We start from the raw sequence: 23,392 nt of genomic DNA on the forward strand, positions 1-23,392 counted from the left end.
CCTGTCTTACTCCCTTCCCAACCACTGCTTCCCTTTCATGTCCCTCGACTCTTATAACTGCCATCTGGTTTCTGTACAAATTGTAAATAGCCTTTCGCTCCCTATATTTTACCCCTGCCACCTTCAAAATTTGGAAGAGAGTATTCCAGTCAACATTGTCAAAAGCTTTCTCTAAGTCTACAAATGCTAGAAACGTAGGTTTGCCTTTCCTTAATCTAGCTTCTAAGATAAGTCGTAAGGTCAGTATTGCCTCACGTGTTCCAAAATTTCTGCGGAATCCAAACTGATCTTCCCCAAGGTCAGCTTCTACTAGTCTTTCCATTCATCTGTAAAGAATTCGCGTTAGTATTTTGCAGACGTGACTTATTAAACTCATAGTTCGGTAATTTTCACATCTGTCAACACCTGCTTTCTTTGGGATTGGAATTATTATATTCTTCTTGAAGTCTGAGGGTATTTCGCCTGTGTCATATATCTTGCTCACCAGATGGTAGAGTTTTGTCAGGACTGGCTCTCCCAAGGCTATCAGTAGTTCTAATGGAATGTTGTCTACTCCCGGGGCCTTGTTTCGACTCAGGTCTTTCAGTGCTCTGTCAAACTCTTCACGCAGTATCATATCTCCCATTTCATCTTCATCTACATCCTCTTCCATTTCCATAATATTGTCCTCAAGTATATCGACCTTGTATAGACCCTGTATATACTCCTTCCACCTTTCTGCTTTCCCTTCTTTGCTTAGAACTGGGTTTCCATCTGAGCTCTTGATATTCATACAAGTGGTTCTCTTTTCTCCAAAGGTCTCTTTAATTTTCCTGTAGGCAGTATCTATCTTACCCCTAGTGAGATACGCCTTTACATCCTTACATTTATCCTCTAGCCATCCCTGCTTAGCCATTTTGCACTTCCTGTCGATCTCATTTTTGAGATGATTGTATTCCTTTTCGCCTGCTTCATTTACTGCATTTTTATATTTTCTCCTTTCATCAATTAAATTCAATATTTCTTCTGTTACCCAAGGATTTCTACTAGCCCTCATCTTTTTACCTATTTGATCCTCTGCTGCCTTCACTACTTCATCCCTCAAAGCTACCCATTCTTCTTCTACTGTATTTATTTCCCTCATTCCTGTCAATTGTTCCCTTACCCTCTCCCTGAAACTCTGTACAACCTCTGCTTTAGTCAGTTTATCCAGGTCCCATCTCCTTAAATTCCCACCTTTTTGCAGTTTCTTCAGTTTTCATCTACAGTTCATAACCAATAGATTGTGGTCAGAGTCCACATCTGCCCCTGGAAATGTCTTACAATTTAAAACCCGGTTCCTAAATCTCTGTCTTACCATTATATAATCTGTCTGATATCTTTTAGTTTCTCCAGGCTTCTTCCATGTATACAACCTTCTTTTATGATTCTTGAACCAAGTGTTAGCTATGATTAAGTTGTGCTCTGTGCAAAATTCTACCTGGCGACTTCCTCTTTCATTTCTTACCCCCAATCCATATTCACCTACTACGTTTCCTTCTCTCCCTTTTCCTACTACCGAATTCCAGTCACCCATGAATATTAAATTTTCATCTCCCTTCACTATCTGAATAATTTCTTTTATTTCATCATACATTTCTTCCATTTCTTCGTCATCTGCAGAGCTAGTTGGCATATAAACTTGTAGTACTGTAGTAGGCGTGGGCTTCGTGTCTATCTTGGCCACAATAATGCGTTCACTATGTTGTTTGTAGTGGCTTACCCGCATTCCTATTTTCCTATTCATTATTAAACCTACTCCTGCATTACCCCTATTTGACTTTGTATTTATAACCCTGTATTCGCCTGACCAGAAGTCTTGTTCCTCCTGCCACCGAACTTCACTAATTCCCACTATATCTAACTTTAACCTATCCATTTCCCTTTTTAAATTTTCTAACCTACCTGCCCGATTAAGGGATCTGACATTCCATGCTCCGATCCGTAGAACGCCAGTTTTCTTTCTCCTGATAACGACGTCCTCTTGAGTAGTCCCCACCCGGAGATCCGAATGGGGGCTATTTTACCTCCGGAATATTTTACACAAGAGGACGCCATCATCATTAACCATACAGTAAAGCTGCATGCCCTCGGGAAAAATTACGGCTGTAGTTTCCCCTTGCTTTCAACCGTTCGCAGTACCAGCACAGCAAGGCCGTTTTGGTTAGTGTTACAAGGCCAGATCAATCAATCATCCAGACTGTTGCCCCTGCAACTGCTGAAAAGGCTGCTGCCCCTCTTCAGGAACCACGGGTTTGTCTGGCCTCTCAACAGATACCCCTCCATTGTGGTTGCACCTACGGTACGGCTATCTGTATCGCTGAGGCACGCAAGCCTCCCCACCAATGGCAAGGTCCATGGTTCATGGGGGGGATCAAAACACTTAATAAACTCAAAAGTGCTTAAGTAGACGCTTGAACATAACCTCTTCAAAGATTTTTGAAAAAGCTGGCAAAAGTGAGATCGGTCGGTGATTTGTGGCATTTCTTTGTCCCTTTTATGTGGAGAGGTATAACTTCAGCATATATAAGCCAGTCCGGGAATATTCCTGTGACAAGTAATTGATTACAGAAATAACTTAAGATATGACTAAGCTTGCATGTACACTCTTTAATTAACTTTGTAGATATGTTATCATAACCACTAGAATGCTTTGATTTCAAGGACTTTATGATGGATTCTATTTCTTTGGGTGAAGTAAGTGTCAATTCCATTTTACTGAAATTGCTTGTGTGCACTGGTCTCAGATATTCCATTGCATTATTTACTGAACCTGACAACCCCACGTTATCAGTAACAGAGACAAAATACTTGTTTAAATGGTTTGCAACACAACATGCGTTTGTTACCAGGGTTTCATTTATTTTTAGAGCTATTTGTTCCTCCTCATTTCTGGTCCTACCTGTGTCTGACTTAACTATATCCCATATTGTTTTTATTTTATTGCTGGATGTATTTATCTTCTTCTCATAATGCTGGTGTGTAGATTTATGGATAACATTCTTCAATATTTTGCAGTAATTTTTGTAATGAGGCTATAATGCTAGTAGCAAAGGTGTCCCTATGTATCAGATAGAGTTTCCTTTTTGTCTCACATGATATCTTTATCCCTTGTGTGATCCATGGTTTCTTATTAGACTTCTGCTTAATTTAAATTACCTTCAGAGGAAAACAATTTTCAAATAAGGTGCTAACTTTATTAATGAATGTTTTATATTTTCCATTTGTGTCTTGGATGCTGTAAACACCCATGCAATTAATATCTTTGAGCAATCTTCTAAATTTCTCAGTTTTTGACTGTTTTATTGGCCTTCTGTACTCAGTTCTGATAGATTTTTTACTCTGACAATTTTCAAAATTTAATGTCAGGTGTTGCATGTCATGGTCAGATCGCCCATTTACTACTGGTTTTGTAATGTGGCTTAGTTGCCTAGAATTGTCTATAAATATATTATCAATGGCAGTCTTAGAACATGTATATACGCTAGTTGGGAAATTTACAATAGAAATTAAATTGAATGACACTGTAACTGATTTCAGTAACTGTTCACTCATGATCAGATACACCACTGGTACTGGTTTTACCTCTAAATCAAGGCAGATTGTTGGGTATAGGACCAAACTGCCAATGACTGATGGACTATGTTCCTCAATCATCATAGGGAATTTTACAGCAGAAAATAATCTAAAGGTGGACATCAGCAACTTGAGGTCTACTCAATCAGTCATATGACAGAAAATCAACATTACAGTCTCTAAATCCAATTTTTCAACTTGAGACTGGATAACCTTATTTCAATTATTTTTAGTTGCTTTATAAAGCTTAAGTTACTGTAAACTGTCAGTATTATAAGCTTGTGTGTTTCATTATCCACTATTATGCCGACACATTTAAAAAGCTGTCCAACACAATATTAAGGAGTCAGGACTTAATTTTTTCATATATTACCACTTCTCCATTCTTATTATCAGTTCTATAGTAATTTAGTACAGTAGTAGTAAGAACTTGTGTCCATCAAGATGAATCAGTTCTCTTTTTATCAGTTCTATAGTAATGTAGTACAGTAGTAGTAATAGCTAGTGTCCATCAAGATCAACCCGCTCAGTTTTGGTGGTTTCCGTGTGATATTCTGATTTGTACAAGTCTGTTGAACTTCCATCTATCCTTTCAATTTTTAAATGGATATGAGAATTTCATTCCTTTTTATTAATGAGGATTCTTTCATTTTGATGGAATGCACTGTACAGGGAGGGGGGGGGGGGGGGGTGCCCCCAAAGAAACTGAACTTTTTTTAAACCAATTTATTCACATTTTATGCACAAACCTTCAATCCTCTTCAAAGTACTCTCCACTTGCACTAACACACTTGTCTCATATTTTATTCTGTTTTTAAAAACACTGTCTAAATTCATCTTTTGTGATGCTTGACAGCATCTGTGCAGTTTTTTTCTTCACTTCAGTAACATCAACAAAACACTTTCCTGTTGTGTCTCTTTTCATTCTAGGAAACAAAGAAGTTGCGCAGGGCAATGTTGGGTGTGTCCGGCAGGGGTGGGGGTGGGGGGTCAGGAACAGGGATCATACAATTTTTGGTCAAGAATTTTCATACAGACAAGGCTGTGGCGGCAGGGGCATTGTCAGGATGGAAAAACCAAATACCCAACTGCCACAAATCAGGCCACTTCTGTCGTACGCTGTTGTGCACTGCTCAATAATTTCTTCACTATTTTCTAAATGGGAAAACTGCTCAAAATCTTGAGTTTTCCCCATAGAATCATCCTGGTATGCCATTTTTAACATTTTGAGAGCTCTGTTCACTTTTTCCAGGGAAAAAGCAGAATTTCACATGCACGCACTGTTCACAAAAATCAACCAATGCAAAATTGGCAATCACACAAAACAGTTGTTACTATAAACTTTGCCAGAACTAGTCCTGACCTACTTCAGCAAAATGTTCACTCCATGTGCTCCCAGTGGCAAGATGCAGTACTACAAAAGATCTACCGACCAAAAACTTAGTCTTCTTTCTTTTGGGTACCCCCTTATACATATTTCTCAAGCTGCAGTATTTTATTTTGCTAGTAGTTATTTCAATAATTACTAAATTAATTCTGCAGCTCTGTGTTTCAGCTGAATTTGATCTAAAAAGTCAAATGGAAAACATTGAAAAAAATTAGGGTAGGATGGACACTGTTTCTGTTAGACTGGAGCTTGCAGCAATATGCCATGTAAATAGCCTCTTATCACATGCACACAGATGCACGCAAAAAATTCTTTGTAGGATGCAACTGAATGAGGGATGATGTATCAGTCACAACCATGTGTGAATGCCCGTTTCCCATTAGGAACTTTCCAACTTCTGAATTAACTTGTTCCACAGAAGATTTCATTTAGGACTTATCATATTCACCCATGTGTGAGGAGCACTGTAGCAATGTGACTGATCTCATCCTCAATTGTAGGCCTATAATTAAGGGTATGGTCCAGTATGTTACTATTATTACATGATCTTCTTTTGCAAGATCCTTTCCCTAGCCTAGTTCACAGGTGACATTCCTCAGCCCTGTGCACGTCAAAAAAGAGTAGTTACCTGGGAACCATTTCCCAGAGTATTTTTTATCAGTTAAGCATCCAAAGTACTGAAGCTATTGGAGACCTCTAGACTGATGCTGTCAGACTTGCAGTATCTCCTGGGTATTTTCGCAGATTTGGACGGCTTGACTGTAATCCAGTCTTTTGGTCTATTGGTAACATTACTATTGCAAACAGCATTCACAAAATTGCTCACCCTTCTTGTTCTACTGCTAAATCAGGTCAAAGTTTCAAGATAAACTGCTCTTTCTCCAACACTGTGTGGCAGTAGTGAGAATCCCTGCATCTTCATAAGTAACCATCATATTCCCCATGTCAGATGTATTACAAGATTTCACATGAAAATAGTGATGCTATTCCATACACTGATTAACGTTCCAGATGACTACACTTCCAAATAATTACTGTACATGACTTTTTGAAGGGATGTGGGAGGTACATAAACAGGACTATATTCTCTACTGGAAAGTGAATAACATAGTTTACATCATATTGAGAGTCACTGTCCACGGCAATTATAGAGAATGCAAAACTACATCCCCATGTTCAGCAAACTATGACTGGAGAACACAGTCTGCATGAATAGGGCCATTATTATGAAAGTAACACTTTTCTTCTAAATTATGCAAAATCTTCACCAAGATACAGGAGCGATCACTTAAATTTGACCAGAAGTCCAAGAGGAAATCTGGATAATGACATTTTACTTATTGTTCAAAAGTCTACTGGAAAATTTTATGGTGGTGTTGGTTACAATGTCATGTTTCTCCAGAAGATAGCTAGTTGTTGTTTTGTAAAAAAAATATTATGACGGAAGTGACAACCCTGTATGTTTCACTGAGCTACTAGGTTGGGCCAGGTGGTCCAGAGGTAAAGCGCATGCCTGGAAACTGAAAGGTCACGGCAACAAATCCTGGTCAGACCATGGATATTTTCAGTCTGCATTTAACCTAGCCTTCACCTCTCAATGCTGTGAAGATTCACCAGAAAATACACACGGTTTGGATTCTGCATTAAACTGTAGGTCCCCTTTAACTGGTTGGATAACTGAGGTAGGTAAGGGGCACGCAATTCACGAAACTGGCATCTAACTGAAAGACTTTCATCAGATCAGTATGCCACATGAAATTATTTATAGAACACTACTTGCTGCTTGCCTTCAAGGAACACCTCAAAATTGGTACTGTGGAAATCAATAAGCATCAGGAGTCATTTAACTGCAAATGCAGTCATTTGTGCTCTCCAGTTCAAAGTTGGCCACACTGCTGCCAGTTGTTAGCAATCTGCTGTCACTGAATCTATGTTAGTTCTGGATCTGCAAACTTCAGTAAAGTAGATCAGATTAAGCCCACTAATGTTTTGTGTCCAGCTGTTACCAAGTTGGCAACAGTGCTGCCAGCTGCTAGCAATCTGCTGTCACTGAATCTATGTTAGTTCTGGATCTGCAAACTTCAGTAAAGCAGATCAAATTTAGCCCACTAATGTTTCATGTCCAGCTGCTACCAACATTGGTGATCTAACAATACAGTACCAATGTGTAAAGTTTTATTGATTGATTGATTGATTTCGTTATTAATACATGTAACAATTTACATTGTGTGGATTTCGTCAGCAAAATCATATATAATACAATATACCTACAATTTATACACATAAAATTAGTATTTAAACACATTTTTGAGGTATCTTACATTAGTTTTATATCCTTATGAAATTTTCTTATAGTACTGCACAATTCTGGATTTCATATTATAATTATTTGCTCATGTATTACAATGCCGGCTACTTTAATTACGATACATGTTTTAATTCAGATAGTCCGTTACTGCATAATAACTTTTATTTAATAAAAAAATCTTTAGTTTTGTTTTGAACAGTCCAATTGTGTCAATATCTTTTATGTTTTGGGGTAATTTATTATATAATTTAACGGCATTGTACAACAAGCTCTGCTGAGTTTTAGCCAATACGAAATGAGTGCTGTGTCATGCCATGCCAAATCAGTAAGCATACCGGTAAATATAGTGGCAGTGGTCCATGACAAAAGCAGAAGCTGTTCTGCCCACGCCCTCTCTCCTCGCCATGAGCTGGGAGTCAGAGGGCAGAACTTGCTTCTTCCACTCCCTACTGTCCATGAGAATTTGTTCAGGATGTTGTGAACAAACTTTAACTGTCTCCATTGCAACTTCTAACAAAGACTAGGGTCACACTCCTGTAAAATTTTTTACTAATTTGATCAAAATTACACTATCAAGTGGGTGGAATATCATACGGGTAATGGACTCGTCAACACTGTACTGCTAAGAATTACCATAGTTGGAGTCACAAATGATACTGATTGAGTTTAGGCTTATCCTGTGCGCCTATGTCATGCATCCTCCGACAGCCAATGTGCATTCTATAGTGTTCTGACCGATGTGCTCTGAATGCTGTAGCTAATGCAGGTGTTAAACATGATATTAGCAAGTTGTTTAGTGAATTTGTATTAAATGTGTTGCGAGTTGTCATTGTTTATGGTGGTTGCAGGTGATACATTCCACATACGCAAGTGAGAAACATAATTTGCAGGATATACGCTTTCTTAAAGCGGAAAGGAAGCACATGCACGTAACGCAGCTGTCACTTGGGATCATCAACAATGCAATCCTCATCAGTGCCTCGACATGCGCAAACCACCATAGTTCATGGATCGGACTATAGGATCTACATGGAATTTATCCATGAGAAGAGGTCCACTGTGCTTTCAGATATCTACCAGGATACTTTTGGCCATGCAGATGAGCTCTATTTGTGCAGAGGAGATGACTCAGAAGATATAGAATACTAATATATTATGAGAAGCTTGTAAATTATCAAATACCATATTGTAAAAATAGTGAAGCGAGGATACTGGTGTTATGAAACTGGTAACTGTGATGAAATATGGGTTTCAGTCAGTGACACATTACTGTTATTTAAAATAGCAATGTATCTGTGGATCATTCCTTTATCTAGAGTATAATGCTCTCAGATATTTAATTGTATTTGCATGTGTTCAATTGAGTTTTAATTAATCAACATTAGATTTGTATATCTCATGTTTACTCAATGAAGCCCAGAATAGACTACTACGTACTTACCTCCATAACATGGAGCAAGACTGCCTGGTAAATCAAACTGTACAGTTTCTATCTGAGGTAGCTTTCTGTCTTTGTTTACAGGGAGGCAACAAAAATAATGAAAGTATTATGTAGCTCACCTTGACGAACATTTCAATAGCAAAGACAGCAGTGAACACATAGTTGGCAGTGGAGAGGAACAAACGCTCTGGACTGTCTGGAGGGATGTTGGGCCGCTCCATGGCCAGCGTGATGCAGTTGAGCCCAATGAAGAGCAACACCACATTGTCAAACCACTTCTGCTCCACGAACCAGCAACAGAGCAACCGGAATCTGTGGCATCCAGAATAGTTGCATCAGAAACCAAAGTCAAGGTAAATGACAGAGGATAACTTTCTACTGGCAAGAGGTGTATTTTAGTATTCAATCATTCTTTCATAAAGTGTACATTCAACTAGCTTCAAATGCTGGTCTTCAGCAATAACACGGCAAATAATTTTTAAAAAGGAGCATAAAGACAAAAAAATTGAAAAAATTCACTCTCACATACTGCACCTAAAAGTGCATTTACAAGGGCATATTCATGGCAATAGTATTGCAGTCAACACTGATGAAAAAGGAGTGCAATACATCACAATATTGTGGTATGGCAGTATTGCTAATGTAGGTTGCTGCCGAGTTACAGCTGATGTGTGGCTGGTGTTGCCCACCAAGCCTCGAAAATATTCTATATGGCTGGGCCATATCTATCTCTATCCTTGTCTGTAAATCTTTCTCTGACTCTGTCTTTCTCACACCTGCAGAGCTACAGTGTCAAGTCAAGCAGAGAGCCTACGAAGAAATCATATAATCTAAGTGGTGAAGCAATATTATTTTGGTTCAATTGCAAGTTGGTTTATGAACTTAGAGGCACTCGAAAGGAAGAATTTCATAAGTGTTACACATACATCTACAACCAGAGCTATGGAAAACTGAAGATAATCAACATAAACATCTGTAAAAATGACTTCTCACTGCTACTATGACCTGTGATATTAAACTGTAACGTTATAAACAATTCTGTTCTTTTATAGCATGCACTGTATTTTATTATGTGTATGACTTTGTCTATTGCTGTAATGGCTTAAAGACAATAAAATTATTATCATTATTATTATAGCGTTACAAGATTATCTGCAGCCAGGGCCATAATTTATTTTACACCTCCCATTCCTAAACTTCAGCATTACTGTTCATTTACAGGCTACCAACAATAAATTTGCGTAAACACTTCTATACTTTACAGACGTATTTAAACAACGTATAGCGCAAAGTACATGCGCAATTAAAACATTCAAAAATAATAAGCACTAGGTCTACAGTTTAATAGCCGGTTTTTCAGAAAAATTAATACAGAAACATCAAATTTGGACACTATATATGGTACAAATACAAAGTAAATCATCACATTTTAATACCCTACACCAAAATTACTTCTACAATATCATTTAACTGATCTTTTCTACTTCTCACTTCTGTAGTTTTCGAATTCGTGTGACACTTCCTAAAAATCCAGACTGACTGTCATGCCTCAACCTATGGCAAGTACTCCAAGATTAACCAGTCATTCTTGATTTTCTGTTTCCCGTTGGTAGTTCTTAATTCGCTTTGACAGACATAACCAATTTTTTTAAACCAGCATTCTACAGAGAAATGGAAAAGATGGCTTTTAAAATGTACACAGTTCCATTTTTTCTACGTCAGAACTTTCTCTACAACATCATAAGTCTGAACAGCTTCCAGTTTGGTGATATTTGAGAGAAATGAAAATTTTGAGTTATATTCTCTGTAGGTTTTAACTCTCCTCTGTAACTCATTGGTAGCTGCAACAGTCAGAAAACGTGCTTTGTTGGTGCTGCACATTTTAGCGATTTTCATCGAGATAAACTTATGCTGCTGTGTTCTTCTTCGGCATACCAGTGTAGAAGCGTACACAACAGAATCAGGCAAGTGAAAAAATCCGTGCAATACGCATGTTTATTTATATATACAAGCCAACTTCGAAATTTTCCCTTGTGTGAGACCGCTTGTACAAGATCGTGTGTCGCTTTGAAGTTCTAGATTCGCATATTTTGCTGTTCGTGTCTTGTTTCTTGTGCGTAATTTTTCATCGGTTGTATCAATACCCATTTTTATTGTCATATGTGAAATTTCGAACATTCGCGAGTTTTGCGATAAACTAGTACTGTTATCGTCAATTGTAATCTTAAGCTAAATTGTAATCTTTTAAAATTTTTGAGAACATTAGGACTGCCCTCGTTCAAAATAATCTTTCTCTAATTTCATTCTGCAATTACGTGAGAAACACGTTAGTTTCAGAATTTGTTGGACGCTTGCAAAACTATATTTTGGTACGTTAGCGGCGCGAGTGTTTTGGATAGGTAATTAAATTCGAAGCAAATCAACGTCCGTGTTTCACAGTTCAGCCAAAGTATGCCTCAACCCTGAGTTTCATTGCATATCAACTCAAATAAACGTGCGTTTTGGAGAATTTTCGGGAGTTATCATCGTCCTTTGCATAATTGTAACAAATCGTCGTTTGTGGTCTAGATATTAACTAACATATTGTATTACATCTAGTTTTCCGTTAAAGAGGAGTTGCCCTATATATTATCTGCATTTATGGTAAATTAACTCTGTTTTCGAGTTTCCTACCAACTATAATTAACATCAAAATATTTTAGGAAACTGGTAATTTTACCATGGGTTTTTATGTTGCCGTAATAGAAATCTTGTTTTGTGTATTTGCTTCAGTTCCGAGACGAAATTAACAACGTCTTAGCTCAAAGGATTAAAAGATAATCAGCAGGTTTAATTTAAAGTCATTTGTTCACTGCCTTGTAACACATTGCACCAGCTAAAATACAGCCCCCCTGTGAAAGATGTTCTCAAACACGGGATGAGTTGGTCGACGTTCCTAAGCAGCTGGAAATCGCCATGGTACAGTCGAACGATTGGCAGCTGATGTGAATCGGTGTGTTGGAGGAGCTCCCGATAGTCGTGTGTCTGTTATACCTGTACCAGAAGTGACTCAAGTACTATCCTCTCTTGTGGATCTCTCCTCTGTAGAAAGTAGAGGATCTGTCATTACCTGTCCACTTGACAGCGAATGACATGAATGGTGGATCTCGGCATCCTGTACAGGTTGGACGAGGATCAGGGAGGACTCAGGATGTTGTACTGATCCTCTCAACCAACGAGTATGAGGTGCTGTCTCTCACTGAAATTGAAGCTGAGCCAATGGGACTTACTTCACGTGCTTTGGAGAAACCTGTTTTGTCGGGTGTCAGGAGGAGGCAAACACAAAAGGGCAGGGGTGTATTAATTGTTGGCAGTTCAAACGTATGGTGAATGGTGGTACCCCTTAGGGAAATGACAGCAACGGTCAGTAAAGGACACCAGGTGCTCTCAGTGTGTATGTCTGGGGGCCTCAGTCAACAAGTTGAAAAGGCTATCCCAGCAGCCATTGAGGAAACAGGAAACAACCAACTGCAGATTGTGGCGCACGTTGGAAAAATGATATCTGTTGTCTGAGCTCCGAGGTCGTTCTTGAGTCGTTCCAGCGACTGGCAGAGAAGGCTGAGAAAACCAGCCTTGTGCGTGGAATTTCAACAAAGTTCACAATTTGCATCATTGTCCCCAGAACTGATCGTAGCCCTTTGGTTCTGACTCGAGAGGAAGGAGTGAACTAGAGACTTTGAAAGTTCTGTGACAAGCTAGGCTGCGAATTCCTGGACATGCGCTATAGGATTGAGAACTGTAGCTTCCCCCTAAATAGGTCAGGTGTGCACTACACATCAGAGGTTGCCACTCAGGTAGCTGAATGTGTGTGGAGTGCAGAGTCTTCTTTTAGATTAGGCGATACTCTATCCAATACAGATAACGACAGCCGTAGAAAACCCAGAAGTACCAGTGTACGATCGAAAGAAATGGTTCCAACAGGTGAGAGTATTAAAGTCCTAATGGTAAACTGCCGAAACACTCACAACAGAGTGCCATAGTTTGAAGCGCTCATGAAAAGCAATGAAGCTCACATAATACACTACTGGCCATTAAAATTGCTACGCCAAGAAGAAATGCAGATGTTACACGGGTATTCATTGGACAAGTATATTATACTAGAACTGACATGTGATTACATTTTCACGCAATTTGGGTGCATAGATCCTGAGAAATCAGTACCCAGAACAACCACCTCTGGCCGTAATAACGGCCTTGATAAGCCTGGGCATTGAGTCAAACAGAGCTTGGATGGCGTGTACAGGTACAGCTGCCCATGCAGCTTCAACACGATACCACAGTTCATCAGGAGTAGTGACTGGCGTATTGTGACGAGCCAGTTGCCCGGCCACCATTGACCAGACGTTGTCAATTGGTGAGAGATCTGGAGAATGTGCTGGCTAGCACAGCAGTCGAACGATTTCTGTATCCACAAAGGCCCGTGCAGGACGTGCAACATGCGGTCGTGCATTATCCTGCTGAAATGTAGAGTTTCGCAGGGATCGAATGAAGGGTAGAGCCACGGGTCGTAACACATCTGAAATGTAACGTCCACTGTTCAAAGTGCCGTCAATGCGAACAAGAGGTGACCGAGGCGTGTAACCAATGGCACCCCATACCATCACGCCGGGTGATACGCCAGTATGGCATTGACGAATACACGCTTCCAATGTGCGTTCACCGTGATGTCGCCAAACACGGATGCGACCATCATGATGCTGTAAACAGAACCTGGATTCATCCGAAAAATGACGTTTTGCCATTCATAAACCCAGGTTCGTCGTTGAGTACACCATCGCAGGCGCTCCTGCCTGTGATGCAGCGTCAAGGGTAACCGCAGCCACGGTCTCCGAACTCATAGTCCATGCTGCTGTAAACGTCGTCGAGCTGTTCGTGCAGATGGTTGTTGTCTTGCAAACGTCCCCATCTGTTGACTCAGGGATCGAGACGTGGCTGCACGATCCGTTACAGCCATGCGGATAAGATGCCTGTCATCTCGACTGCTAGTGATTCGAGGCCGTTGGGATCCAGCACGGCGTTCCGTATTACCCTCCTGAACCCACCGATTCGATATTCTGCTACCAGTCATTGGATCTCGACCAACGCGAGCAGCAATGTCGCGATACGATAAACCGCAATTGCGATAGGCTACAATACGGCCTTTATCAAAGTCGGAAACGTGATGGTACGCATGTCTCCTCCTTACACGAGGCACCACAAAAACGTTTCAACAGGCAAGGCCGGTCAACTGCTATTTGCGTATGAGAAATCGGTTGGAAACTTTCCTCATGTCAGCGCGTTGTAGGTGTCACCACCGGCGCCAACCTGATGTGAATGCTTTGAAAAGCTAATCATTTGCGTATCACAGCATCTTCTCCCTGTCGGTTAAATTTCGCATCTGTAGCACGTCATCTTCGTGGTGTAGCAATTTTAATGGCCAGTAGTGTACTAGGTACAGGAAGCTGGTTGAAACCTGAAATTGATAGCAGTGAGATTTTTTGGGAAAATGTAAGTGGATGCCGAAAGGACAGGTAAATGGGAAATGGAGGTGGTGTATTTGTCGTAGTAGACAAGAAACTCAAATCGACCAAGATAGAAATTGAAGTCCACCAAGATAGAAATTGAAGCTGCTTGTGAGATTGTTTGGGCAGGACTCACTATCAGAGGTGGGCATAAAATGATAATTGGACCCTTCTGTTACCCAGGAGACTCATCTCCTGATGTAACTGAAAACGTAAGAGAAAACCTCAGTTAACCTGTACTTAACTTCCCCATACCTACTGTAATCATTGGTGGAGACTTTAATTATCTAGCTTTTAATTGTGAAAATTACAATTTTGTTAGTGGTGGGCATGTTAAAGCATCCTGTGACACTTTGCTAAATGCCTTTTCTGCAAACTACCTAGAACAAATAGTTAGCGATTCCACTTGTTCCGGCATAAACACAAGTGCCGGCACGAAGACGAAGAAAGCAGGAGCAAAGAAGGTTGTGAGACGACGTCAGCCAATAGCCCACTGAGAAGTACCGCATCAAGACAGGAGCGCCCTCTAGCGAAAGAGAATATAAGCGCCGCTCCTGCCAGCGTCGCTAGCACACAGTATTCGCACAATATTGGACAGTACTAGACCGGCACAATGATAGCATATCAATTGCTTACATGGACCTTGTACACAGCAAAGAACTCTGATTGTTTGCATGTCGCTCAGCGCTTGCGACACCATTGTAAATTCAAAGTATTGTCAATCTGCTTTACTGAAATAAAACTATTAGTGTGATTTCTTTGAATTGTTCTACAGCTATCCGAGAATGCAGCATCCTTTGGGCAGGGCCCACCACCACTCATGATGGAAATATATTGGAACTAATGGCAACAAACAGACCTGACATCTTTGAGAATGACCACATCGAAACTGGTATCAGTGACGAACAGTAAACTAGAAAAAAAAAAAAAAACAGTAGTGGCATATCTCAGTGAGGGAACTGAAACTTTCAGCACAGGTGAGGAGCATGTAGAGGAACTCTGGCTCAAGATTAAGAGAATAGTTGACCACTCACTGGGTAGATGTGCTTCCAGTAGAACAGTTTTTAATTAAAGGGAACCTCTGTGATGTACAGACACTGAAAAGAAACTTTTAAAGAAACAAAGATTACTGCATAATAGGTGTAAAACGAAGCTGAGGGCTGTCGATAGAGGGAAAACTGAAATGTTTAACTCCATTTTTAAATGTTCCTTTACAAAGCAAAATCCAGACGAATTGTCCCAATTTAATGCTCATACCACTGAAAAGGTATGAAACAAGTATTAGTGTCAGTTATGCTGAGAAACCCCTGAAATCTTTAAAACTGAACAAAGCTCCAGGCCCCAATAAAATCCCTGTGAGATTTTGTACTGAATTTACATACGAGTTAGCCACTCTTCAAACTATAATCTGCTGTAGATCCCTCACATAAAAAAGCCATGCCCAGTTCTTGGAAAAAGGCACAGCTCACACCTGTCTACAAGAAGGGTAATAGAAGTGGTCCACAAAACTACTATCCAATAGCCTTGACATCGATTTGTTGTAGAATCTTAGAACATATTCTGAGCTCAAACATAATTAGGTATCTTGAATAGAATGACGTTATCGGTGCCAACCAGCATGGATTTCGAAAACATCGATCATGTGAAACACAATTCGCACTTTTCTCACATGTCACTGAAGCTGTGGATCAAGACAATCATGTAGATGCAGTGTTTCTTGATTTCCGTAACTCATTTGACTCAGAACTGCACCTAAACTTATTGTGAAAAGTAAGATAATATGGGGTATCAAGTGAAATTTGTGACTGGGTTGAGGAGTTTTTGGTAGGAAGACCAGCATGTTATCTTGGATGGAGGTCATCGTCAGATGTAAAAGTAACTTTGGATGTTCCCCAGGGAAGTGTGTTGGGACCCTTGCTGTTCATGTTGTATGTTAATAACCTTGCAGACTATTAATAGAATTAATAGTAAAATAAGGCTGACGGCCTTGGGAGAGCCAGTCCTGACAAAACTCTACCATCTGGTGAGCAAGATGTATGAAACAGGCGAAATACCCTCAGACTTCAAGAAGAATATAATAATTCCAATCCCAAAGAAAGCAGGTGTTCACAGATGTGAAAATTACCGAACAATCAGTTTAATAAGCCACAGCTGCAAAATACTAACACGAATTCTTTATAGACGAATGGAAAAACTAGTAGAAGCCGACCTCGGGGAAGATCAGTTTGGATTCCGTAGAAATAGTGGAACACGTGAGGCAATACTGACCTTACGACTCATCTTAAACGAAAGATTAAGGAAAGGCAAACCTACGTTTCTAGCATTTGTAGACTTAGAGAAAGCTTTTGACAATGTTGACTGGAATACTCTCTTTCAAATTCTAAGGGTGGCAGGGGTAAAATACAGGGAGCGAAAGGCTATTTACAATTTGTACAGAAACCAGATGGCAGTTATAAGAGTCGAGGGGCATGAAAGGAAAGCAGTGGTTGGGAAGGGAGTAAGATAGGGTTGTAGCCTCTCCCCCATGTTATTCAATCTGTATATTGAGCAAGCAGTAAAGGAAACAAAAGAAAAATTCGGAGTAGGTATTAAAATCCATGGAGAAGAAATAAAAACTTTGAGGTTCGCCGATGACATTGTAATTCTGTCAGAGACAGCAAAGGACTTGGAAGAGCAGTTGAACGGAATGGATGGTGTCTTGAAGGGAGGATATAAGATGAACATCAACAAAAGCAAAACGAGGATAATGGAATGTAGTCGAATTAAGTCGGGTGATGCTGAGGGTATTAGATTAGGAAATGAGGCACTTAAAGTTGTAAAGAAGTTTTGCTGTTTGGGGAGACAAATAATTGATAATGGTCGAAGTAGAGAGGATATAAAATGTAGACTGGCAATGGCAAGGAAAGCGTTTCTGAAGAAGAGAAATTTGTTAACGTCGAGCATAGATTTAAGTGTCAGGAAGTCATTTCTGAAAGTATTTGTATGGAGTGTAGCCATGTATGGAAGTGAAACATGGACGATAAATAGTTTGGACAAGAAGAGAATAGAAGCTTTCGAAATGTGGTGCTACAGAAGAATGCTGAAGATTAGATGGGTAGATCACATAACTAATGAGGAAGTATTGAATAGGATTGGGGAGAAGAGAAGTTTGTGGCACAACTTGACCAGAAGAAGGAATCGGTTGGTAGGACATGTTCTGAGACATCGAGGGATCACCAATTTAGTATTGGAGGGCAGCGTGGAGGGTAAAAATCGTAGGGGGAGACCAAGAGATGAATACACTAAGCAGATTCAGAAGGATCTAGGTTGCAGTAGGTACTGGGAGATGAAGAAGCTTGTACAGGATAGAATAGCATGGAGAGCTGCATCAAACCAGTCTCAGGACTGAAGACCACAACAACAACAACAACAACAACAAGTCTGTTTGCTGATGATGCAGTTATCTACAATGAAGTGCTATGTGAAAAAAGCTGCATAAATATTCAGTCAGATCTTCATAAGACTTCAACGTGGTACAGAGATTAATAACTTTTTTTTTGCTCTAAAAGTACAAATGGTTCAAATGGCTCTGAGCACTATGGGACTTAACATCTGTGGTCATCAGTCCCCTAGAACTTAAACCTAACTAACCTAAGGACATCACACACATCCATGCCCGAGGCAGGATTCGAACCTGCGACCGCATCGGTCACGCGGTTCCAGACTGAAGCGCATAGAACCGCACGGCCACACCGGCCGGCCTAAAAGTACAGAAATGTAACATTGTGCACTTCACAAAACGAAAAAAATGCATTAACCTATAACTATGACATCAATGAGTCACTGTTGGAATCAGCCAACTTATACAAATACCTGGGTGTAATACTTTGTAGGGATATGAAAGGGAATGATCACAGATGGTAGACTTCGGTTTATTGGTAGAATATTGGGGAAGTGCAATTAGTCTACAAAAAAGATTGCTTACAAATCGCTCGTGTGACCAGTTCTTGAATATTATTCAAGTGTGTGGGACCCGTGTCAGATAGGACTAATAGGGGATATTGAACATAGATAGAGAAGGGCAACACGAATGGTTACAGGTGTATTTAATCTGTGGGAGAGTGTCACAGAGATACTGAAGGAACTGAACTGGCAGACTCTTGAAGACAGGCGTAAACTATTCCGAGAAAGTCTGTTAACGAAGTTTCTAGAACTGGCTTTAAGTGATTACTCTAGGGGTATACTACAAGGGTAAGTCAATTATTATCCCGAAAGTAGTTAAAAATTTTTATTGTAAGCAAGTAGGAAATTTACAAGAACATCATTTTTCGACATAGTATCCTTGCATTTCAACGCACTTGGTCCATCGTTGTACAAGCTTCCTGATGCCCTCGTAAAAAAATGGTTTTCGGTTGAGCTGCGAGCCAGAAATGCACCGCTTCTTTCACTGCTTCGTCCGAGGCAAATCGACGGCCCGTTAATGCCTGTTTGAGTGGACCAAACAAGTGATAGTGAAAAGGGGAAAGATAGGGACTATATGGAGTGTGGTGTCACCGCCAGACACCACACTTGCTAGGTGGTAGCCTTTAAATCGGCGGCGGTCCGTTAGTATACGTCGGACCCGCGTGTCGCCACTATCAGGATTGCAGACCGAGCGCCGCCACACGGCAGGTCTAGAGAGACTTCCTAGCACTCGCCCCAGTTGTACATCCGACTTTGCTAGCGATGATTCACTGACAAAATACGCTCTCATTTGCCGAGACGATAGTTAGCATACGTCATTTGCTACGACCTAGCAAGGCGCCATTACCAGTTACTATTGATGCTGTAAACATGTACCGTCAAGAGCGATGTTCACCATTTATGGATTAAAGTTAAGTATTCCACAGCTACGTCCTTTTTTGCTAGAGTCTAATTTCCTTGACCTGTTCCAGACCTCACGCCAGCCTGCGTGAGCTAAAACGCGTGCCTTTCGGCTTCCTCTCATAGTGGGTTGGCTCTCTTGCCAATCCACAACATGGAGGATGATACAGTACTTCAAATTTGAATTTCTGGAGCGTTTCAGCAGTGTGGGCAGCAGTATGCCGACGGGCATTGTCGTGCAACAACACAACACCTTTTGACAGCAATCCTCGGTGTTTGCTTCGAATTGCAGGCTTTAGCCTGGCAGTAAGCATCTCACTGTAACGTACACTGTTTATTGTTGTGTCTCTTTCCCCATAATGTTCAAGTACTGGACCATGTGCGTCCCAAAAAACCATAAGCATCAGTTTTCCTGCGGGCGGTTGGGTCTTGAACTTTTTCTTACACGGTGAATTTGGATGTTTCCATTCCATACTCTGACGTTTACTCTCCGGCTCGTAATGATGGAACCATTATCGTCATCAGTAATGATCCTGTCTAAGAAGTTGTCCCCTTCGTTACCATAGCGATCCAAATAATTTTGCAGATGTCCAAGCTTGCTTGTTTGTACAACTGTGAGTTGTTTTGGGGCCCATCTTGCACAAATTTTATGAAACCCAAGTCTGTTGTGGATGATTTCATGTGCCACTTCGTCAATAGTTAATCGTCTGTGTAAGAGAATCATTTCACGTCAACGCTCAATGGTTTATTCATTTGTGGCGGTAAACGTTCGTCCGGCTCCTTCATCGTGCGTAAAACTTGTGCAACCACTTCGGAATTTTTCAATCCATTGATACACCTTCGAAAAAAAAAAAAAAAACTGATCATTGAACGTTGCTCTTCTTTGGTGCAAATAGACAGCGGAGCAGCCATGATTAACAGCATGGCAGCGATAACGAAACTAACCTAGCAGCAAGAAAATTGCAAAGATATAACAATAAATAAACAAAGCATGCGTCATCAACATAAAACGACAGTACTACCAAAATAAACAAAAATATAACTAAATTGCGGATAATAATTGACTTATCCTCGTACAACCCCCTACGTATCGCTCACATAGGTATCGTGAGTATAAGACTGGAATAATAAATGCACGCACAGAGGCATTCAGACAATCATTATCCTGCGCTCCATTCGTAAATGGAACAGGAAGAAACCATAATAATTGGTAGAATGAGACCTACCCTCTGCAATGCACATCACGGTGGTTTTCAGAGCATAGATGTAGATGTAGATTCTAAAGAATTAGTATAATCTTACAGTACTGGCCATTAAAATTGCTACACCAAGAAGAAATGCAGATGATAAACGGGTAGTCATTAAACAAATATACACTCCTGGAAATTGAAATAAGAACACCGTGAATTCATTGTCCCAGGAAGGGGAAACTTTATTGACACATTCCTGGGGTCAGATACATCACATGATCACACTGACAGAACCACAGGCACATAGACACAGGCAACAGAGCATGCACAATGTCGGCACTAGTACAGTGTATATCCACCTTTCGCAGCAATGCAGGCTGCTATTCTCCCATGGAGACGATCGTAGAGATGCTGGATGTAGTCCTGTGGAACGGCTTGCCATGCCATTTCCACCTGGCGCCTCAGTTGGCCCAGCGTTCGTGCTGGACGTGCAGACTGCGTGAGACGACGCTTCATCCAGTCCCAAACATGCTCAATGGGGGACAGATCCGGAGATCTTGCTGGCCAGGGTAGTTGACTTACACCTTCTAGAGCACGTTGGGTGGCACGGGATACATGCGGACGTGCATTGTCCTGTTGGAACAGCAAGTTCCCTTGCCGGTCTAGGAATGGTAGAACGATGGGTTCGATGACGGTTTGGATGTACCGTGCACTATTCAGTGTCCCCTCGACGATCACCAGTGGTGTACGGCCAGTGTAGGAGATCGCTCCCCACACCATGATGCCGGGTGTTGGCCCTGTGTGCCTCGGTCGTATGCAGTCCTGATTGTGGCGCTCACCTGCACGGCGCCAAACACGCATACGACCATCATTGGCACCAAGGCAGAAGCGACTCTCATCGCTGAAGACGACACGTCTCCATTCGTCCCTCCATTCACGCCTGTCGCGACACCATTGGAGGCGGGCTGCACGATGTTGGGGCGTGAGCGGAAGACGGCCTAACGGTGTGCGGGACCGTAGCCCAGCTTCATGGAGACGGTTGCGAATGGTCCTCGCCGATACCCCAGGAGCAACAGTGTCCCTAATTTGCTGGGAAGTGGCGGTGCGGTCCCCTACGGCACTGCGTAGGATCCTACGGTCTTGGCGTGCATCCGTGCGTCGCTGCGGTCCGGTCCCAGGTCGACGGGCACGTGCACCTTCCGCCGACCACTGGCGACAACATCGATGTACTGTGGAGACCTCACGCCCCACGTGTTGAGCAATTCGGCGGTACGTCCACCCGGCCTCCCGCATGCCCACTATACGCCCTCGCTCAAAGTCCGTCAACTGCACATACGGTTCACGTCCACGCTGTCGCGGCATGCTACCAGTGTTAAAGACTGCGATGGAGCTCCGTATGCCACGGCAAACTGGCTGACACTGACGGCGGCGGTGCACAAATGCTGCGCAGCTAGCGCCATTCGACGGCCAACACCGCGGTTCCTGGTGTGTCCGCTGTGCCGTGCGTGTGATCATTGCTTGTACAGCCCTCTCGCAGTGTCCGGAGCAAGTATGGTGGGTCTGACACACCGGTGTCAATGTGTTCTTTTTTCCATTTCCAGGAGTGTATCATACTAGAACTGACATATGATTACATTTTCACGCAATTTGGGTGCATAGATCCTGAGAAATCAGTACGCAGAACAACCACCTCTGGCCGTAATAACGGCCTTGATACGCCTGGGCATTGAGTCAAACAGAGCTTGGATGGCGTGTAAAGGTACAGCTGCCCATGCAGCTTCAACACGATACCACAGCACATCAAGAGTAGTGACTGGCGTATTGTGACGAGCCAGTTGCTGAGCCACCATTGACCAGACGTTTTCAATTGGTGAGAGATCTGGAGAATGTGGTGGCCAGGGCAGCGGTCGAACATTTTCTGTATCCACAAAGGCCCGTACAGGACGTGCAACATGCGGTCGTCCATTATCATGCTGAAATGTAGGGTTTCGCAGTCATCGAATGAAGGGTAGAGCCACGGGTCGTATCACATCTGAAATGTAACGTCCACTGTTCAAAGTGCTGTCAATGCGAACAAGAGGTGACCGAGACGTGTAACCAAAGGCACTCCATACCATCACGCCGGGTGATACGCCAGTATGGCGATGACGAATACACGCTTCCAATGTGCGTTCACCACGATGTCATCAAACACGTATGCGACCATCATGATGCTGTAAACAGAACCTGGATTCATCCAAAAAATAACGTTTTGCCATTCGTGCACCCAGGTTCGTCGTTGAGTACACCATCGCAGGCGCTCCTGTCTGTGATGCAGCATCAAGGGTAACCGCAGCCATGGTCTCCGAGCTGATAGCCCATGCTGCTGTAAACGTCGTCGAACTGTTCGTGCAGATGGTTGTTGTCTTGCAAACGTCCCAATCTGTTGACTCAGGGATCGAGACGTGGCTGCACGATCCGTTACAGCCATACGGATAAGATGTCTGTCATATCGACTGCTAGTGATTCGAGGCCGTTGGGATCCAGCACGGTGTTCTTTATTACCCTCCTGAACCCACCGATTCGATATTCTGCTAACAGTCATTAGATCTCGACCAACGCTAGCAGCAATGTGGCGATACGATGAACCGCAATCGCGATAGTCTACAATACGACCTTTATCAAAGTCGGAAACGTGATGGCACGCATTTCTCCTCCTCTCACGAGGCATCACAACAACGTTTCGCCAGGCAAGGCCGGTCAACTGCTGTTTGTGTATGAGAAATCGATTGGAAACTTCCCTCATGTGAGCACGTTGTAGGTGTCGCCACCGGCGCCAACCTTGTGTGAATGCTCTGAAAAGCTAATCATTTTCATATCACAGTATCTTCGTCCTGTCGGTTAAATTTCGCGTCTGTAGCACGTCAACTTCATGGTGTAGCATATTTAATGGCCAGTGGTGTAGATTAAGACATTTTAATTCTTCTCCAGATCTCACAATCTGATCCTGTTTTTTTTTCAGGACATTTTTGTTCGTCTTCTGAGTCAGATGATACATCAAAGAATCTCTTGTGTTTAATTTTACGTTTCCTTTTTTGATTCTTAGCAGCT

The 23,392-nt window shown here is 41.8% G+C and overlaps 1 protein-coding gene across 1 annotated transcript in view; it reads right to left on the reverse strand.

Moving 5' to 3' along the window:
* Positions 1-23,392, reverse strand: part of LOC126159435 (voltage-dependent T-type calcium channel subunit alpha-1G-like) — a 633,155-nt gene that overhangs the window by 101,612 nt on the left and 508,151 nt on the right. Inside the window, exon 24 of the mRNA XM_049916549.1 lies at positions 8,850-9,042. Coding sequence (XP_049772506.1) covers positions 8,850-9,042 — 193 coding nt within the window. The remainder of the gene's footprint in view (positions 1-8,849; positions 9,043-23,392) is intronic.

The sequence above is a fragment of the Schistocerca cancellata genome, chromosome 2, assembly GCF_023864275.1.
Source record: "Schistocerca cancellata isolate TAMUIC-IGC-003103 chromosome 2, iqSchCanc2.1, whole genome shotgun sequence".
Taxonomy (NCBI): Eukaryota; Metazoa; Arthropoda; class Insecta; order Orthoptera; family Acrididae; genus Schistocerca; species Schistocerca cancellata.